The 16,039-nt window shown below is 42.5% G+C and overlaps 1 protein-coding gene across 1 annotated transcript in view; it reads right to left on the bottom strand.

Annotated features, from left to right (window-relative positions):
- Positions 1-16,039, bottom strand: part of TRIM37 (tripartite motif containing 37) — an 81,083-nt gene that overhangs the window by 42,384 nt on the left and 22,660 nt on the right. The window contains exons 6-10 of the mRNA XM_075264869.1: positions 11,396-11,518; positions 10,262-10,385; positions 9,359-9,426; positions 6,281-6,405; positions 4,007-4,057 (exon numbers count right to left, since the gene is read on the bottom strand). Coding sequence (XP_075120970.1) covers positions 4,007-4,057; positions 6,281-6,405; positions 9,359-9,426; positions 10,262-10,385; positions 11,396-11,518 — 491 coding nt within the window. The remainder of the gene's footprint in view (positions 1-4,006; positions 4,058-6,280; positions 6,406-9,358; positions 9,427-10,261; positions 10,386-11,395; positions 11,519-16,039) is intronic.

The raw sequence follows: 16,039 nt of genomic DNA, 5'->3' as shown, positions 1-16,039 counted from the left end.
AAATTGTAAATGGAGAAGGCAGCACACATGACAGTCTTAGTGCCTCTTCACTGCAGTCATTCTTTGAGGACAAAGAAGAGAAGTCGAGGCCCACAATATTTATCACCTATACAGTGTAGATGTAAAATAATAAAATAAAAACAGCACTTGTGGGAACAACTCATTTAATATATCCTCCCCCGGTGGAGGAGATATTGGTACAGTTAGTTTTGGACCAATTTCTCCCTACTGTCACAAGGGCATCCTCATAGTTCAGCACCATCTCTGGGCTATAAGGAGAGCCCCAAGCACCCCCCTCCCCCAGTACAAGTCTATAGATGAGTATTGTCGCGAGGAAGGGGGTGGGAGGGGTCTTCCTTAAGGCCCAACAATGACGCTGAGCTATGAGGAACGCACTGCTTTCTAGCGGTATATAAAACATGAAAGGTCATGAAAGGTCCTCTTTAAAAAGGGTTTTGTAGGGTAATAAGATTTGCAGTGCAATGGATAAGCCTACTTAATACACTGTCTACCAATAAGTATTTGGACACCCATGCAAATGAAGATACCTGCGGTCATGATGTATGTAACGCCTTCTGCCGTTAAACAGGAAACAGCATTGGCATTAGTATTGGCATTATACCACGAAGTGTAGAGTTGTCCGATTTCGAGAAAGGGGTAATTGTGGGTACCACAGAAATGGTCGATCCTTAAGGGACATAGCAAGCTAACAGAGTTACCCAAAATCGACAGTGGCCTATGTGATTACAAAGTGGAAGCTGAATGGTGATTGTCGGAATTTGCCCCAAGTCTGCAGACACTCGAAACTGGGAGATAGAGACCGATGGGTGCTGGCCAGAGAAACCGCACCCAAACGATGGTGCATATGGAGTTTCAACAGGCATCCAGGAGTATTGTGTTGATCAATACCATCCGTAAGGAAGCATCTGCTGGGTTCTACAAACTATTGAATATGAATAAATGTTGTTTTTCTATTCTACCACAGGTGTCCAAATACTTATTGGTAGACAGTGTATATGCTGATCCTGCATTGTTACATTTGCAGAGCACAATTGGGGGGGGCGGGGGATTGATGCTCCAACTCTCGGTCACATGACAGACTCCGCATTACTCTATGTACAAGCAATAAGAGAAGAGAGGAGTGTGTCACAAGACAGTGGGAGCAGAAGCAGAGGAGACAAAAGAATAGGTCTCCCACAGCCCCCTCAGCTCTGAAGACCAAAGAATAGGGGGCAACAAAGGATCAAGGAAACTTATCTGATAAGTCTCTCTCCTTAAAAAACAAAAACAAAAGCAAACTCTGCAACAAAAACATTGCGTTTCTACAACTTGGGACTATAGCCTTAAAATGAACATGCTTCAAAAAGTCATTGACCATCATAGAAATCAGTCACACAAGAAGAAAACATATTGCAGCAGACAGATTGCGAAATAAATAATTATAGGGATAAATCCAGTATATCAGTAACAAAATACATATCTGAACTTATGAAATATGACACAGAAATAAACAGTTTTCACACTGGTTCCCCTTTGGAGAGAAAATTGCAGTCTGATGGTATAGATTGCAGTGGACAGCCCTGCACCGGAAAGAATAAAAGGCTCATTTTGCGATCACAGATGATCAGTTCAGTGCAATATTATAAATGAGAATGCCCCACTTCAGCTTGCCATGTGTTCAGGATTTAATAATGTTTATAGACACCCTTTCAAGACAAAGCAATAGAGTGCAAATAGTTGTATGCTGCATCGAAGTTGGGCAGGTTTCTTCCTATGATACAAGAATGAAAACTCATTGGAATCTAAATTTACAGCACATTAAAATTGTGATGATGTCGTACTGATGCATATTTCACTTGCAGAAGAATTAAACACAAAACTATGTATTCAACCAACAAAAGCAAATCAAGACAACTACCCCTTTTATTACTTTACAGCCACAATCAGGGCTCGTTCACATCTGCGCCCGGTCTCCGTTCTGCAGATTTCCGTTTCCTGCACAAAACAGGGGCAGGAGACGGAAACCTGCCGGCATGTTTCAAGCCCATACATTTGAATGGGCTTGAAAAGTCTCCGGCCGTGTGCGCCGGTGTTTGTGCTCTGCGGCAAAACTGGCTTTTTTTAAACCGGACACAGAGTCGGACATGCAGGACTCTGTGTCCATTTTTAAAAAAAAAAAAAAAAACTGTTTCATCGCGGAGCGCATAAAACGCTCAAGGCCGGACTCAGCATGACAGGTTTCCGTCTTCTGCATACAGGAAACCTAAGAACGGAGATCGAACACTGGTGTGAACCCAGCGTCAAATGTATTCTATTGAGATTTTAAGTGATAGACCAATAAAAAAGTATCAGATAAATAAAATAAAAGAAATAAAATACAAAGAAAGTACAAACTGATAACATGGACAAATAAGGACATGCCACATCCCTACCCACCCGGATCCCAACACACCCACTATAGCAATAACACAATAGAGAGCAAACTACAATAACATGAATAGCAGCACAACATACTGGTACAAGGGGACCATGGACCTTCCCAGCAGATGCCGCTCGTTAGGACGCAAAAGTGTCCAGTGCCGTACGTAATGAGGGAGAATTGGGAGTATTGGGTTGCGGGGGAAATCACACCACGCTCCCCACACTTTAGAAAATTTCTGGGGACAACCCCTCCCTTTGTATATAAGGAATACCTGAATTAACCAGCTTCTGCCACTGAGATATCGACGGGGATTTTGGGGCCATCCACCGCAAGGCGATGGCCTTCCTGGCATAAAATAAGCATTCTTGGAGAAAGATCAGAGTATGGTGCTCCCACAATTCCTCCTCCAGCACGCCAAAAGGAAGACTTCAGGAGAAAATGGAACAGGCTGGGCTAAGACATCTGCTAAGAGGTCCACAACCGTTCCACTTCACAATTATGTGCTATTTAAAATCTCAATAAAACACATTTAAAGTTTGCTGTTGTAAGGTGACAAAAGATGAAAAAAAAGTTCAGGGGTATGAATACAAGGCACTATACATTGAGCAAGTGGAGACCCAGGACAGGTGATAAGTGTTTGATTGCCGGGGTTCCCAGCAGTCACAAGATTTGGGGGTCCTGTGTCACCCATTTGAATGGAACAGTTATTAAACATACATGTTGCTGCTTCATGTAAAGGGTATAGAACTGATGAAGATGGTACTCTGCTGTGTCTAAGTCCATCGAAGATTCAAAGCAGCATCATTGCCCATTTATGACCAATCCATTCAAAAGGGACAAAGTGACCCATATTCTCATAACTGGTGGGGTTTATAGCAACAAGACCCTTCTTATCAATCCACAGGATAAGTTGTTATTCTGTGAAAAAACTATGAAAGGGATTCTTCCCTTTTTTAACCAAATCCAGGTAAACATAGTACATCAACACAAAGCAAAGTCCTAAATGTCCAAATGTAATGTGGTGTTTTGAAAACGCCTAGGAGGCAAAGGGGTTAAATTGTACAGGCAAGAAAAGCATTTACCAAGTAGGTCCATGCATCTTGACCAGTGCTGATAATGCTGATACTGTTTACTTCAGGCTGAAGCAGTTTCCTGCACTCACGATTAACTTGGCCTGGACTCTCAGGGAGTGCAAGTTCAACTTATGACATGTCCTTTCCTGGTCCACCCCAAGTTTCTCTAACCGCCTAACCTTCCCCCAATAACTAACATTATTTATAAAATTTCAGTCCCTAAAAAGAACCATAAGTGGATTAACAGATATGGAGAACCAAAGTAAAAGTAAAACCCCTTTTATTTCTCTACCAGTTTAGATTTCAGACCCTGTGATGGTAAAAGTAATATCGCTACAAAAACATTATTTACCCACATCCAACAGCATGTAAATGCAAAAGAAATCTTAATTTTTGGACACCATTGTCATTAGCTTCTGCCTGAAGCTATCAAATTGATGTTACTCTGCAACGCCACACAAACAATTATGAACTAATGGTAAACACAAACTAATGAAGAGAAAACAAATACCTGAAGTTTTCCAGGACAAATGTAGTTGAATCATAGGAAGGAACAAGTTCACTGCAAAAAATAAGCAAACAGGTAGGTCAGTTAAATAAGGCATATATGTACGCTTCTAGTCTGTGTTCAAATAAACCAAGGGATTTAGAGTTTAAAAGGGATTGGACTCAGATTGGAAGTCATCGATAGGATATAGGATTACTTCCCGATTGGTGGCAGTCTGAACGCTGGGACCTCCACTAATAGTAAGAATGGGGTCCACTTCTCTCATTCTTGTAGAAAGGAATACAGAGCATACGCACTGTAGTTCCATTCATTCTCTATGGGAGCTCTGGAGATAGCAAGCTAAGCTTGTCATTCCATCAGGATGAGAGAATGAGATCCCTGATCTTGGGATGAGTGGGGTCCGCATCAGTCAGACCTCCACTGATCAGGAAGTTATCCCCAATCCTATTTCTAGGGCATAACTTCAAATTTGGGTCTAAATTGCTCTATCACCAGATTTTACTAAATTGAGATACACAACCCTGAATAGCCTTTAAAAAGTCTATTCAGGCCCCACTAATCGTTTAATAAGACCGCCCCGTTATAAAGCATGACTGTAAAAATGAATATGCAAATCATACTTATCGTGCACGGTGGGCGGTGCGTGCATGCCTCCACGCCATCCTTTGTTCATGCCCTCCTCTCGTTTCTTCTTTGTAGGACGTCCTCCTGGACTGCCAATTATGCGCCTCCATCTTTCTTCATTCTGTTGGTTTTCACTGAATTCCCGCTACTGCGCATGCTCCTGTGTCATTTTTGTGTATTTGAAATGCGTGACCGTACTGCGCATGCACAGTACGCTTGCGTAATTCACAGGGGAACTGAGTAATTCACAGGGGTACTGTGAACTACGCGAGCATACTGTGCATGCACACAACGGTCGCACATTTCAATACACAAAAATGGCACGGGAGCGTGCACAGTAGCACTCCAGAGGGAGCGCTACTGCGCATGTGCGGGAATTAGTTGAAATCCGCCAAAATGAAGAAAGATGGAGGCGGGGAATCAGCAGGTCAGGAGGACGTCTTACAAAGAAGAAACAAGAGGCGGGTGTGAACGAAGGATGATGTGGAGGAGTGTACGCACCGCCCATAATAAGTATGATTTGCATATTCATTTTTACGGTCATACTTTATAACGGGGCGATCTTTTATTAAACGATTAGCGGGGCCTGAAAAGCCTTTTTAAAGGCTATTCAGGGATATGTGTATCTCAATTTAGTAAAATCCAGTGATAGAGCCCCTTTAAAACTTCTGCCCATTGCTGCCCTTTAGCAGTGAATGACATTTTCAGTCCCTGCCTGCATCACAGCTCTCTGAAAGCAAGGGAGACTGGGCCAACCCCTGGTACACCTACAGACTGATTTGCAAATCCATAAAAGATAACCATTTCTGCACGGCTTTGGCAGTACCCATAAAAGTATTTTTCTGCTTCCATTAATGGTCCCTACAAGGTATTAGTAGTAGTTAAGGAAGTATTTTGGATCTAATAGACTCCCTTTAAAATTAAGTGAGCTATTCAAAGCTACACAGGTCACAAAATGCACCAGAAGCATAACTTGAAGATCCAGGACCAAAACTCAAAATCTAAAACAGACCCATCCCCCCTTCTCACATACAGTAACACATGGCATTTAAAATACTGTAGTCAGCGCCCACCTCTGCACCTAATGTAGCTAATCTCTGCAAGGTCACCCATACGCATTAAGTGAACTTATATTGAGCTAAAATCCATCATTCATACCCAAATATTTTTCCATCTGGCTTTTACATGAGTACTGAATACTTGCTTAAGGCTAAAGCCCCACGGCGGGAACACATCACAGTTCTTCCCGCAGCGCTTTAATAGAAAGTTCATGGAGTTTTCCTCTGTGGACTTTGTTACCATTATATCTACGGGAAAGCTCAGCCCATTCACTTGAAAGAGACTGAGCTTCTGTGACCGATGAAAATGCTGCGATCAGCAAAGTGAAGAGGCCACACCACTCATGAGCACCACAACCCTCTAGAAATAATTTGTCTTCAAGTGTTCCAATTGTCAGTCTATCCTCAAGCTAGGTCATCAATATCCGTTTAGTGGGAAACTATCAATATATGCAAGTCCCATAAAATCCCATTTATCATTGATTGAAGCTAATTCTGGACACAAAACAGTCAAGAGTGTATGGTTCTAATGCACATGTATCTATGGGAATAGTTGCGAAAAACAAAACACTATCAAGCACTTTTTGTTAAGTACCTTGTGAAATCTGGTGGTACAGGGGTGGTGACAAAAGAAGCCATGGGTTTTCTGTGCACTTGCTGGAACATCATAAGAATCTCAGGGCTCTTTGAGATAAGCTCACTTTTACTACAAGATCGAAGCTGCAAAATAAAGAAGACTATCCTGATAAAAAGTGGAGAATCTTGAGGAGCAATACCACAGCATTTCTATACAAGCTTTCAAAGGACAAGTTACATTTTTCTTTGAAGCTGAAAAACAACCGTAGCAGTTAGACAGAAGTCAGCTGGATAACCGTCTAACACTTATGTAAACAATAGCAGCTATATGAGCAATTGTGAGGTGTTAAGATAGTGGACAAGTACCAAAGTGCCACTAAATAATTCATTCTCCAAACCCTCAAGACCCTGAAGGATAAAAAGCAGACTGATAAAAATTGGTATTATTCTGTCACAGATACCAGTTACGGTAACTACAAGTACTACTCATGCTGCCTTCATCATAAAAGAAGAATAGTAGTATTTTCTATGAGACAAAAGATAATAATCATTCTGTAATACATAACATGAACAACTCCTTTAACCTATTCCCGCTACAGTCAATTAATTGTTGTTTTAGACTCCTTGTCTTTCAAGAACCATAACTTTTTTTATTCTTCCATTCATTAGGCATATGAGCATTTACTGAGAGGCTGAAACAATATTCAGAATGGGGTGAAATTGAGTCCCAATTGGACGGGAAGGGGGGGGGGGGGGAACTGACATAAGACTGTCTATAGCATTAAATCAGTAGTTTCCATCAGGAAAAGTCTGAATAATAATTCTTTGATAGCTCAGCTGCGTCCCTCTCCATATAGTTTTATTGTACAGATTTTAACAGTGACAGAATGAGGCAAATAAATTTAACAGGCACTTTACGTATATAAAGTATATTACAAAGTTTGCCATCTTCACCTGCTCTACGGATTTATGAAAATAAAAGTTTAGTTAGGCTTTAACACAATGGGGCAGGTTTATTGCTGTGGTTGCAACTGGGTCTTGGAGTAAAGTACACCAAGCTCTCCGCTAAATGGAGTCCATTGTTTTAGATCAAATATTTACAGTTAACGGGCCGTAAACGCAGTGCTAAAGAGCTGCAGGAAGAACCGCAGCATGAACGCATTGCAGTTCTTTCCGCAGCGCTTTGAAGAGAAAGTTCATGGAGTTTTCCTTCATGGACTTTTTCTTACCATTATATCTACGGAAAAGCCACCAGCGTTTCCATAGATATAATTGACATATAATTTCCACGCTGTGATTTTCTCCACAAAGTGGGGATGGGATTAGCCCCGGCCTAAAAAGGCTAGTCTACTTCTATCATTACTACTCTGATTCTTCCCGCCGTTTCTTCAAAATTCGGTTTCCTCTGAAATGCTAATGAGGATCGGAGCACCAGAAGCGCCCCCTCCCAATCGCAGATCACCACAAATGAACCCTGAGTGGCAGAGCCAATTGTGCATGCCCGACATTTTAGATAGTTACAGCGCGGCGTTAGAAGCCCGTGCAAGGCACAAGTTCTGGAGAAGAGGAGGAGGGGATGGAGCACAAGCATGAAAAGGGTGGTGGACAGGTATGACGCAGGAGGTGCTCCTCGGAGCACTGGGGAAATGCCCCAGTGCCCCGTGATCCTCATTACCATACCACAAGAAAACAAATTTTGAAGAAATGGCGGGGAGACTTAGGGTAAGTTCACACGGAGATTTTTGGATCTGAACCTGAGGCCGCCTCAGGTTCCGATCCAAAAGCCGGATAGCCGTTACTGAAAGCTGGTACACTGCACTGGCATCCAGCCGTGCACTCTTCTCCAGATTAGGCCTAATGAATGGGCCTAGTCCGGAGGAGGGTGTGTCTTCAGGCTGAATTGCGAGGTGAAACGGCCTGAAGAATGAGCACCTTGCTTCTTTTTCCGGAGCTCCAAGCTGTCTTTTTGGTCAGGATTTTGAGGCGAATATGGCCTCAAAATCCTGACCAAAATACCCCGTGTGAACTTACCCTTAAAGAAGCAAAGATAGGAGTAGAATAGCCTTTTTTTTTTTTTTTTTTTTCAAAGCTATTCCAACGTGCTTTTAGTTGAAAATGATTTTTTCAAATGATAAACTCCCTTTAAATGGGCTCTAACTTTTCAGGAAGCTTAGTCTTATTTAATTCTGCTGCGGGCAGCCAGGAGGGCGAAGAATGAAGAGGAATCTAAAGCGGATGCCCACCTCAAATGCTTCCATTTCCATGCTGTCTAGACATATCCTGAAGGATCCTGAACTAGTATAAAGGAAACGGGGAGGGACAGACTGCTCTGTGTTGCACATGCCCTCTGACTTCGAGAGCAATGCAAAATGATACCATGCATAAAGGCTTAGTCTGCAGATATTTCAACTTCTAATGAAAACTTTAAAGGGATTCTATCATTAGAATAGCCTTTTAAACTAAATACACTTGACCGAATGGGAGAGGCCACAGGAAAACGGACAACTGGCACGGAGTCGGTGCTTTAGGACAAAGATGGGAGCACGAGAGAAGAAGTGGAGAAGAAGACAGAGGCGTCGCTGGAGAGTTTTCAAGCAGTACTCAGGACGCCTCCAGTGTTGCAAGAAAACTCATTTACATAAGGAAGAAAGAAGATCTTTCTTAGAAACAGTGGCGCGGATCAGAATAATAAAGGTAAGAGAAGAATAGCATTCAGGCTATTCCTATGTGTAATTAGTTTTTTTTTTGTTTTTTTAAAAAGAGTATTCTAATGATAGAATCCCTTTAAAATTTGTCAGGATTATTTTGATATAAAATTATTCTACACTGTATAAGGATGCACCAGATTGATCACACATCCTGATTCACTATGGTAAATCTGGCTCATTTTCACATTGTCCATGTTCCATCTAATTATTACTATGTGGGCCATTGCAGCAGGCCTGCATGCAGTACATGGACAGCATGGGTCAGCCAGAGCATTTCGCTTGGTAGGAGCTCTCTGCTCTAGACCTCATCATACAATATATCCAAATGCTCTGGAAATATGAAGGAGATGTCCTGATTAGACAACACCTTTACATATATTCCCATTTACCTGATGCTCTACTTCTTGCAAAAGTGATTCCAGAAGTTCAGTTTCTTGTGTTAGAGAGGTCTTCTGACCTGAAACAACAAATAACTTCTGTGTAGTCAGTCAAATATATCCGAAAGCTTGTTTAGTCCTTCTCCTTTGTGAAGCCTATCAGTGAACCTGTTCTACTGCTAAACAAAGTAATTTAATGGAATTATAAATAAATATATTTTAGAATTTACAAGTGATCATCAACTTGTCTGTATTAACTAGTGGATAACCAAATGTTACTATGCAAAATGAGGCGGTTACAGAATGGTGTAAAATTTATTTTAGTAGATGTATAACTTTGTGTTGGAGCCATGTAACAAAGAGCATTCCGTGACATGCCTGTAACAGTCGGCAGTCATAAATACCAGTAAATAGGCCTAAAGTGGCATTTTTGTTTAACTGTGTGCCTCTGTATAGGATGCTTTCCTGTACAATGAAAAAAAAGTGGTGCCGATACATATTACTACTTCCCCCCCCTGCCCCCAGAGTATGCCAAAGGACACTAGAGCCCTAAAGATACAGCTTTGGCAATGCATAAAACACACAGTTCTAAAACAAGGTGCTAATAGAGGCAAAGGCTTTGTCTGTATGGTTACAGTAAAATAAATCATATAAGCAAACCATTTGGTTGATAACGTTGTGCAAATCTTAGATATTATAAAAACAGAAAGAGACCAACAAGGCTGAAAGTGGAAACAGATGGACTTTAGCACTGTCCAGCTCCTCCAACCGTGGACCAAGTCCATATAATATGTATGCTATCTAAATAAAGCATGTAGTTCTGAAGTTTTAGAAGGAAGAAACATTTAATATATATGGCACGTTTTGTCTATAGATCTTACAATAATTGATGCTAGCAGTAATCTCATAGCATACCCATAAGTGTGATGAGCTTATTTTTGAGCTGAGTGTCGAGTCTGGCAATCATCATTTCCACAGCATTACGGATCTCTCTAACCCGTTCGTCCTTAGCACTTCGTACAGCCTCCACGTTACGTTCCTATACAAAGTAATAACAGTTGAACAAAAAGTTGCACTATAGCAATTAAGTTTATGTACAAAGATGATTTGTAGAGCAAAAATGTGCAAAGTATTTATTCTGTATAAATATATAAATATCATGAGACTCAGCAGTGTCAACTATTGAAGTACCAGCACCCAACGGCAAAGCTCAAGGAACTTCAGTTTTTACTGCAAACTTTTTTCACTCTCCATCCTTCCTTAGGGGTCATTCACACTTTCGCCCCTGTGCACTGTGTCATTTTTCACTGAAAGTCAGACCTGCAGGACTCTGTGTGTGAAAAAAAACGGTTTCCCGCAGAGAGGCTGCATACAGACACCGACAGTTTGCTTTTAAAATCCATTCAAATAAATGGGTTTTAAAACTGACCGACAGGAAGCCATCCCTTATGCAGTTTCCCAGAGCTTAGGACGGAAACCCCGCAGAATGAGATAGAGCACGCAGGGGCGAAAGGTTGAATGCCATTGCGACAGCATCCAATGACCAAAGTAAAGATTAGAGATGAGCTAGTACTGTTTGGATCAGCCAATCCGAACAGTACGCTCGCATAGAAATGAATGGACGTAGCCGGCACGTGGGGGGTTAAGTGGCCGGCCGCCATCAAAGCGGAAGTACCAGGTGCATCCATTCATTTCTATGGAGCGTGCTGTTCGGATCAGCTGATCCGAACAGTACTCGCTCATCTCTAGCAAAGATCAGTAGATTTGTATTTATCACACATATGACGCCCCCCATAGATTAAACTGAAAAACTCACAAAGGCTAAACATACATTTTTCATATAACGTTTTCATTTGTGCCTGCTGATGTCCAATTAAACATACATTAGCATTCTTTATATACAAGTGACCAGCTTCTTTTGTATAAAAATACAGAAAGGACAGATAAAGAAAAAAAAATGATGTGACAAATTTGATAAAACAATCAATTTATATATAGAAGTTACCTAACAAGAAAGGTATACTTTAGTGCATTTCAATGATTGCTCACCACTTCTTGAACAAGACTGATTAATTCCATCAGTCGCCGCCGAAGTTTGGCCACCTCTTCGTTCACTTTTGTAACATGCTGCTCATAAATTTCTGCCAGCGGCTTGAAAGTGTGTCCGCCATGCTGAAATACAAACCATAGCAATATTATATTCTCATTAGTACAGTCACATAATCTTGCACAGTGGAGAATTTAAAATTTTTGCATTTTACTTCAAAATATCTTAAAAATTAATGTGAATTTTTTCTCTAGTAACAGACTCATTGGAGAAAAATAAAATCCATTTTTTACAATGTAACTTTGAACGTTATTAAAACAATTGGGAGAAATATATTAAAAACAGCACGTCAAGTAACGGTCCTTCTATAGTGAGCGCTGGCAACAAATGCGCCAGAACTACTAAGAGACTGAGGACAGTTAATAATTCACGACAACTTTCAGACAAGAGTAATAGTAATTTTGTCAGGCAGATCTCGAGCCTAGTTGGATTCCTATTCATTTCTCAAGCAAGTCAGACAATTGACAAAGTGTTGTTTTGGGAGGTGGGGGTTAATGCAAGTATACAAAAATAAAAACACACACATTTACACCAGAAAATTGGCATAACTTTAATAAATTTGATCCAATATTAAATTTTTTTGATGACAAACTCCCATTAACCCATTAGTAACTGACGTATATGGACTACAATGGACACTAATGGGACTTACCACTACAACCAATGCAATTGACTTCCTAGGTCAATTGCACTGGAACAAAGTGTAAAATAACAATGGTACTGCACACTCTCATGTAAGGTTGAGGTGCAAGATAAAATTGGGTCCTCCAACCCTGTCATCATCCAAAGAGAAATTCTGTTGCACACTCTTATTTTGCAGTGGAAGGGGATTCTTTTATTGAAGAATTAACAAAGATTGATGCGCCATAGAGAAAAATAGATGCAATTGACCCGGCATCCAGACACTGGGGTGGGTGTCAGGCTGCAGCATCGCCACACTCAAATTGCAAAAGTACTTATGGTACTTCTGCTAGCAGGCCCGGAAAGCAGATTCACGCCAGGTGCGGGCCTGAGGTTACGTGGCCACGTCACCCGGCGACTGATGGAGTGCGGGGGTGCGATCTGCATTCCGGGACTGCTAGTAGTAGTACCGCAAGTACTTCTGCAGTTTGAAATGAGTAGCATCGCCACGCTCCTGCTATGAGCGTGGCGATGCTGCGGCCCGGCACCCGCCCTGATGTCTAACTATAAATATTGCTGAATTACTGTAATGACTCGAATATAAGCCGAGGCGGACTTTTTCAGCACAAAAACTGTGCTGAAAAACTCGGCTTATACTCGAGTATATACGGTAGTTCAGCTAATTGCATTTTGCTGATAAAGGCTCAGACAGTGTGTTCTCTCTGTATCTACACACAAAAATAACAGAGTCTGTTCTTTAGAAGCATGGTAAGTATTCTATACAAACCTGTGGAACGAAATATACATTTACAGTGATTATTATTTGAGCTGCATTTATATTAAATCTCTAATAATCACAATAAATAACTCCTAATAAAGGCAAAGTTCATATTTTGATATTTCATAGTGTCCTGTTCATCAAACAGTACAAGCTGCGCTCCACCCTAGTTTGCTGAATAATACAGGAAGTGAGAAAAAGACATCGGATCAAAGCTGCTAAAACAGGGAGATAGGAAAACCCATTTAAGCTGAGGCCCCCACGTGGTAGAAATTCAGCTTTTGAGACAAAGCCAGGAGTGGATTGAGCTGAAGCTAGAAGTACCTATATGTTTCTCTTTACTTTTGTAGTCACTTAGCTTTGGCTCAAAAAAAAAAAAAAAAAAAAATGCAACAAAATCTGCAACGTGGGGCTTCAGCCTTAAGCTAAGGCTCCACGTAGGAAGCCGCAGCTGAAAAATGCTGAAGACAAGACTGTGAAGGCTGTTGAGTTTTCCTCTGCGGACTTTGTGTCACTTATACCTACGGAAACACTGGTGTTTTCTGCATAGATATAATAAACATGCTGCAATTTACAAAAAAGGGATTTTTGCGTACTCACCTGTGAAATCCTTTCCTCGTGGTTTCACTGGGAGACACAGCATCTTGGTTACAGACCCGGCATCCAGACACTGGGGCGGGTGTCGGGCTCCAGCATCGCCACGCTCAAACTGCAAAAGTCCTTATGGTACTTCTGCTAGCAGGCCCAGAACGCAGATTCACGCCAGACCTGGTCACTAGTAGGCGGACACTAGGGAAATGATAGGCAGTTGGCTCCGCCCACACAGGCTATACCCACTCACTGACAGTGAACTCAGGCAGTTTTATACCACAGCAGTAGGAGAGAGTCCAAAAACAAGAAAAAACGGACATGGAACCAACAACCAAGAACAAACCTAAATTTGTTAAGAAATAAAACCCCGTACACAAAACAACAACAGGTGTCCCCCAGTGAAACAATGAGAAAAGGATTTTACAGGTGAGTACACAAATATCCCTTTTTCTTGCAATATTTCACTGGGGGACACAGCACCTTAGGACGTCCAAAAGCAGTCCCCGACGGAGGGAAAAAACAGAGTCCTGCGAACAATCGGCGCAGTGCCGCTTGCAGAACCCTCTGACCAACTGGCATTGACAGAAGACACAGAAAAGATCTAGTAAAATTTAGAGAAAATGTGTACTGAAGCCCAGGAAACAGCTTTGCAGACCAGCAAACCAGAAGCCTGATGCCGAACAGCCCCGAAGACACCGACAGCCCTGGTAGCGTGAGTCACTACACGGAAGGGCGAATCACTATCTTTTAGCCGTAAGGATTCCTAATGACAGACCGAATCCATCCAGAGATGGACACCCTAGAAGCGCAAGCCCTTCCTAGAGCTCTCTGGAAGATCAAAAAAAGAGCATCACAGCGCCGAAAAAGGTATCGTGAGGGCTAGAAAAAACCCGGCTGCCCAGAACAACATCCAGGCAATGGATGGCGCTCACAAGGATCCTTAGGCTCCGGACAAAAAGACGGTAAGACAATGTCCTCATTGATGAGTATAGAGGATGTCACCTTAGAAAGAAAAGATAGTGGAGGACAAAGAACCATCCTGTCCTGTGAAGAACCAAGAAGGGAGACTGGCGCACAAACTGCCAGCTCAAACACAATGCCCAAGGATCCCTGCACCTGGCCAAATACAGAAGAACTTTGTGGTTAAAACAGGAGGCCTCAAAAAACAAACAAACGCCTGGTTCTTGGTTCCGCCCTGGAGATAAAAGAAGGTGATGGCGGTGGAACTGTTGGACTGAAAGCGAGCCGGCCAACCCCGGAGAAGGGGGGGTCCAGTACGCAGAGTCCAAAAGAAGGCCCTCTGTTCCAACAGATTGAATTGGAGGGAGGATTCCTTCTGGACCACAGTTCCAGAACATCCTGGACTTGGAACTCTGCACCCCCTGAAAAGCTGGCATTGGCAATGACATCTGTCAGTGGATGGAAGACAAGACTTCCCCAGAAAAAAAAAAAACCCAGGGAGGAGTGCCATCCACGATGTTCCAGAGGAACTTGAAGAACAGAGGAGTTGGGCGATCCAGGCTGGTCTGGCACTGGCTTCAACGTGCCAAGATTGCCAGCTGAAAGACAGCAATTGGAACTGGACTAGAGTTCGAACCTTGGTTTTTGGAGGGAGAATCTTGCCCAGACTAGTATCCAAAAACATATCCAGAAACCTCCATGCGCTAAAAAGCACAAGACATGACTTCCCCTCTTAGAAGAGCCAGCTGAATCGCCAAAGAAGATCCAGAGTGATCTGTAACTTGGAGAGATTGTCCGTCCTGGAAGGAGCCTTAACCAGAAGATTTTCCAGGTATGGGGCAACAGTCACACCTCTGGAGCGGAGAATAGCCATGAGAGAGGCCAGCACCCTAACAAAAACCCGGGGGGTGAAGGCCAACCCAATGGGCCCAAGTGGAGCGCAACAAATTGGACAAAAGGAATTCACCCAGTTCCATAAAGGCAATCACGAATAGCAGAGACTCTATGCAAAAGATTCAAACTTGAACAAAACCTGTTGAGAGACTTCAGGTGCAGAATGGAACAGAGAGAACTGTCCTTTCTTTGGAACAGTAATCAGGCTGGCATAGAACCCCTGGAAATGTTAAGAAGCAGACACGGACACAATCACTCCCTCTGCTGAAGCATGGAGACTGCCTCGAGAAGAGAGGCCGCTTGAGCGGGAGAAGAAGGAAAAAAAACCTTCCTCCTGGAAAATTCTATGGAATAGCCGATCGAGATCACCTCCCGAAACCAGGCAAGTCAAAACTCCCAGAAGGCAAGCCGATGATCCCCCACCTAAGGACCCCTGGGCAGGGGAAGACCTTAATGCAAATTGAGGCTAGACAGCAACAGACTAGGGAGGCTAGAGCAGGGATGGCCAGCAGGACTAGTCTTGCTGGAGGGTTTCTTGGAGGACGAATCCCAAGGAGATTGCCCCGAAAGAGGGAAGAGCTAACGCTCTGAACGTCTCTGAAAAAGTAGGGAACTTCAAACCCAAGTCGCTACTCCAAGCCCTTCCAAAAGGGACGGCACTACTCACAGGAGAAAAAAAAAAAAGGGGGGGGGGGGTAGAGCAACCCCAATCATCTTAGAAGCAGGCTCAACGTTCCAGAAA

Source organism: Leptodactylus fuscus, chromosome 2 (genome assembly GCF_031893055.1).
Source record: "Leptodactylus fuscus isolate aLepFus1 chromosome 2, aLepFus1.hap2, whole genome shotgun sequence".
Classification (NCBI taxonomy): domain Eukaryota; kingdom Metazoa; phylum Chordata; class Amphibia; order Anura; family Leptodactylidae; genus Leptodactylus; species Leptodactylus fuscus.
The sequence above is the reverse complement of the archived record's forward strand: the minus strand, read 5'-3'. Positions and strand labels throughout refer to the sequence as shown.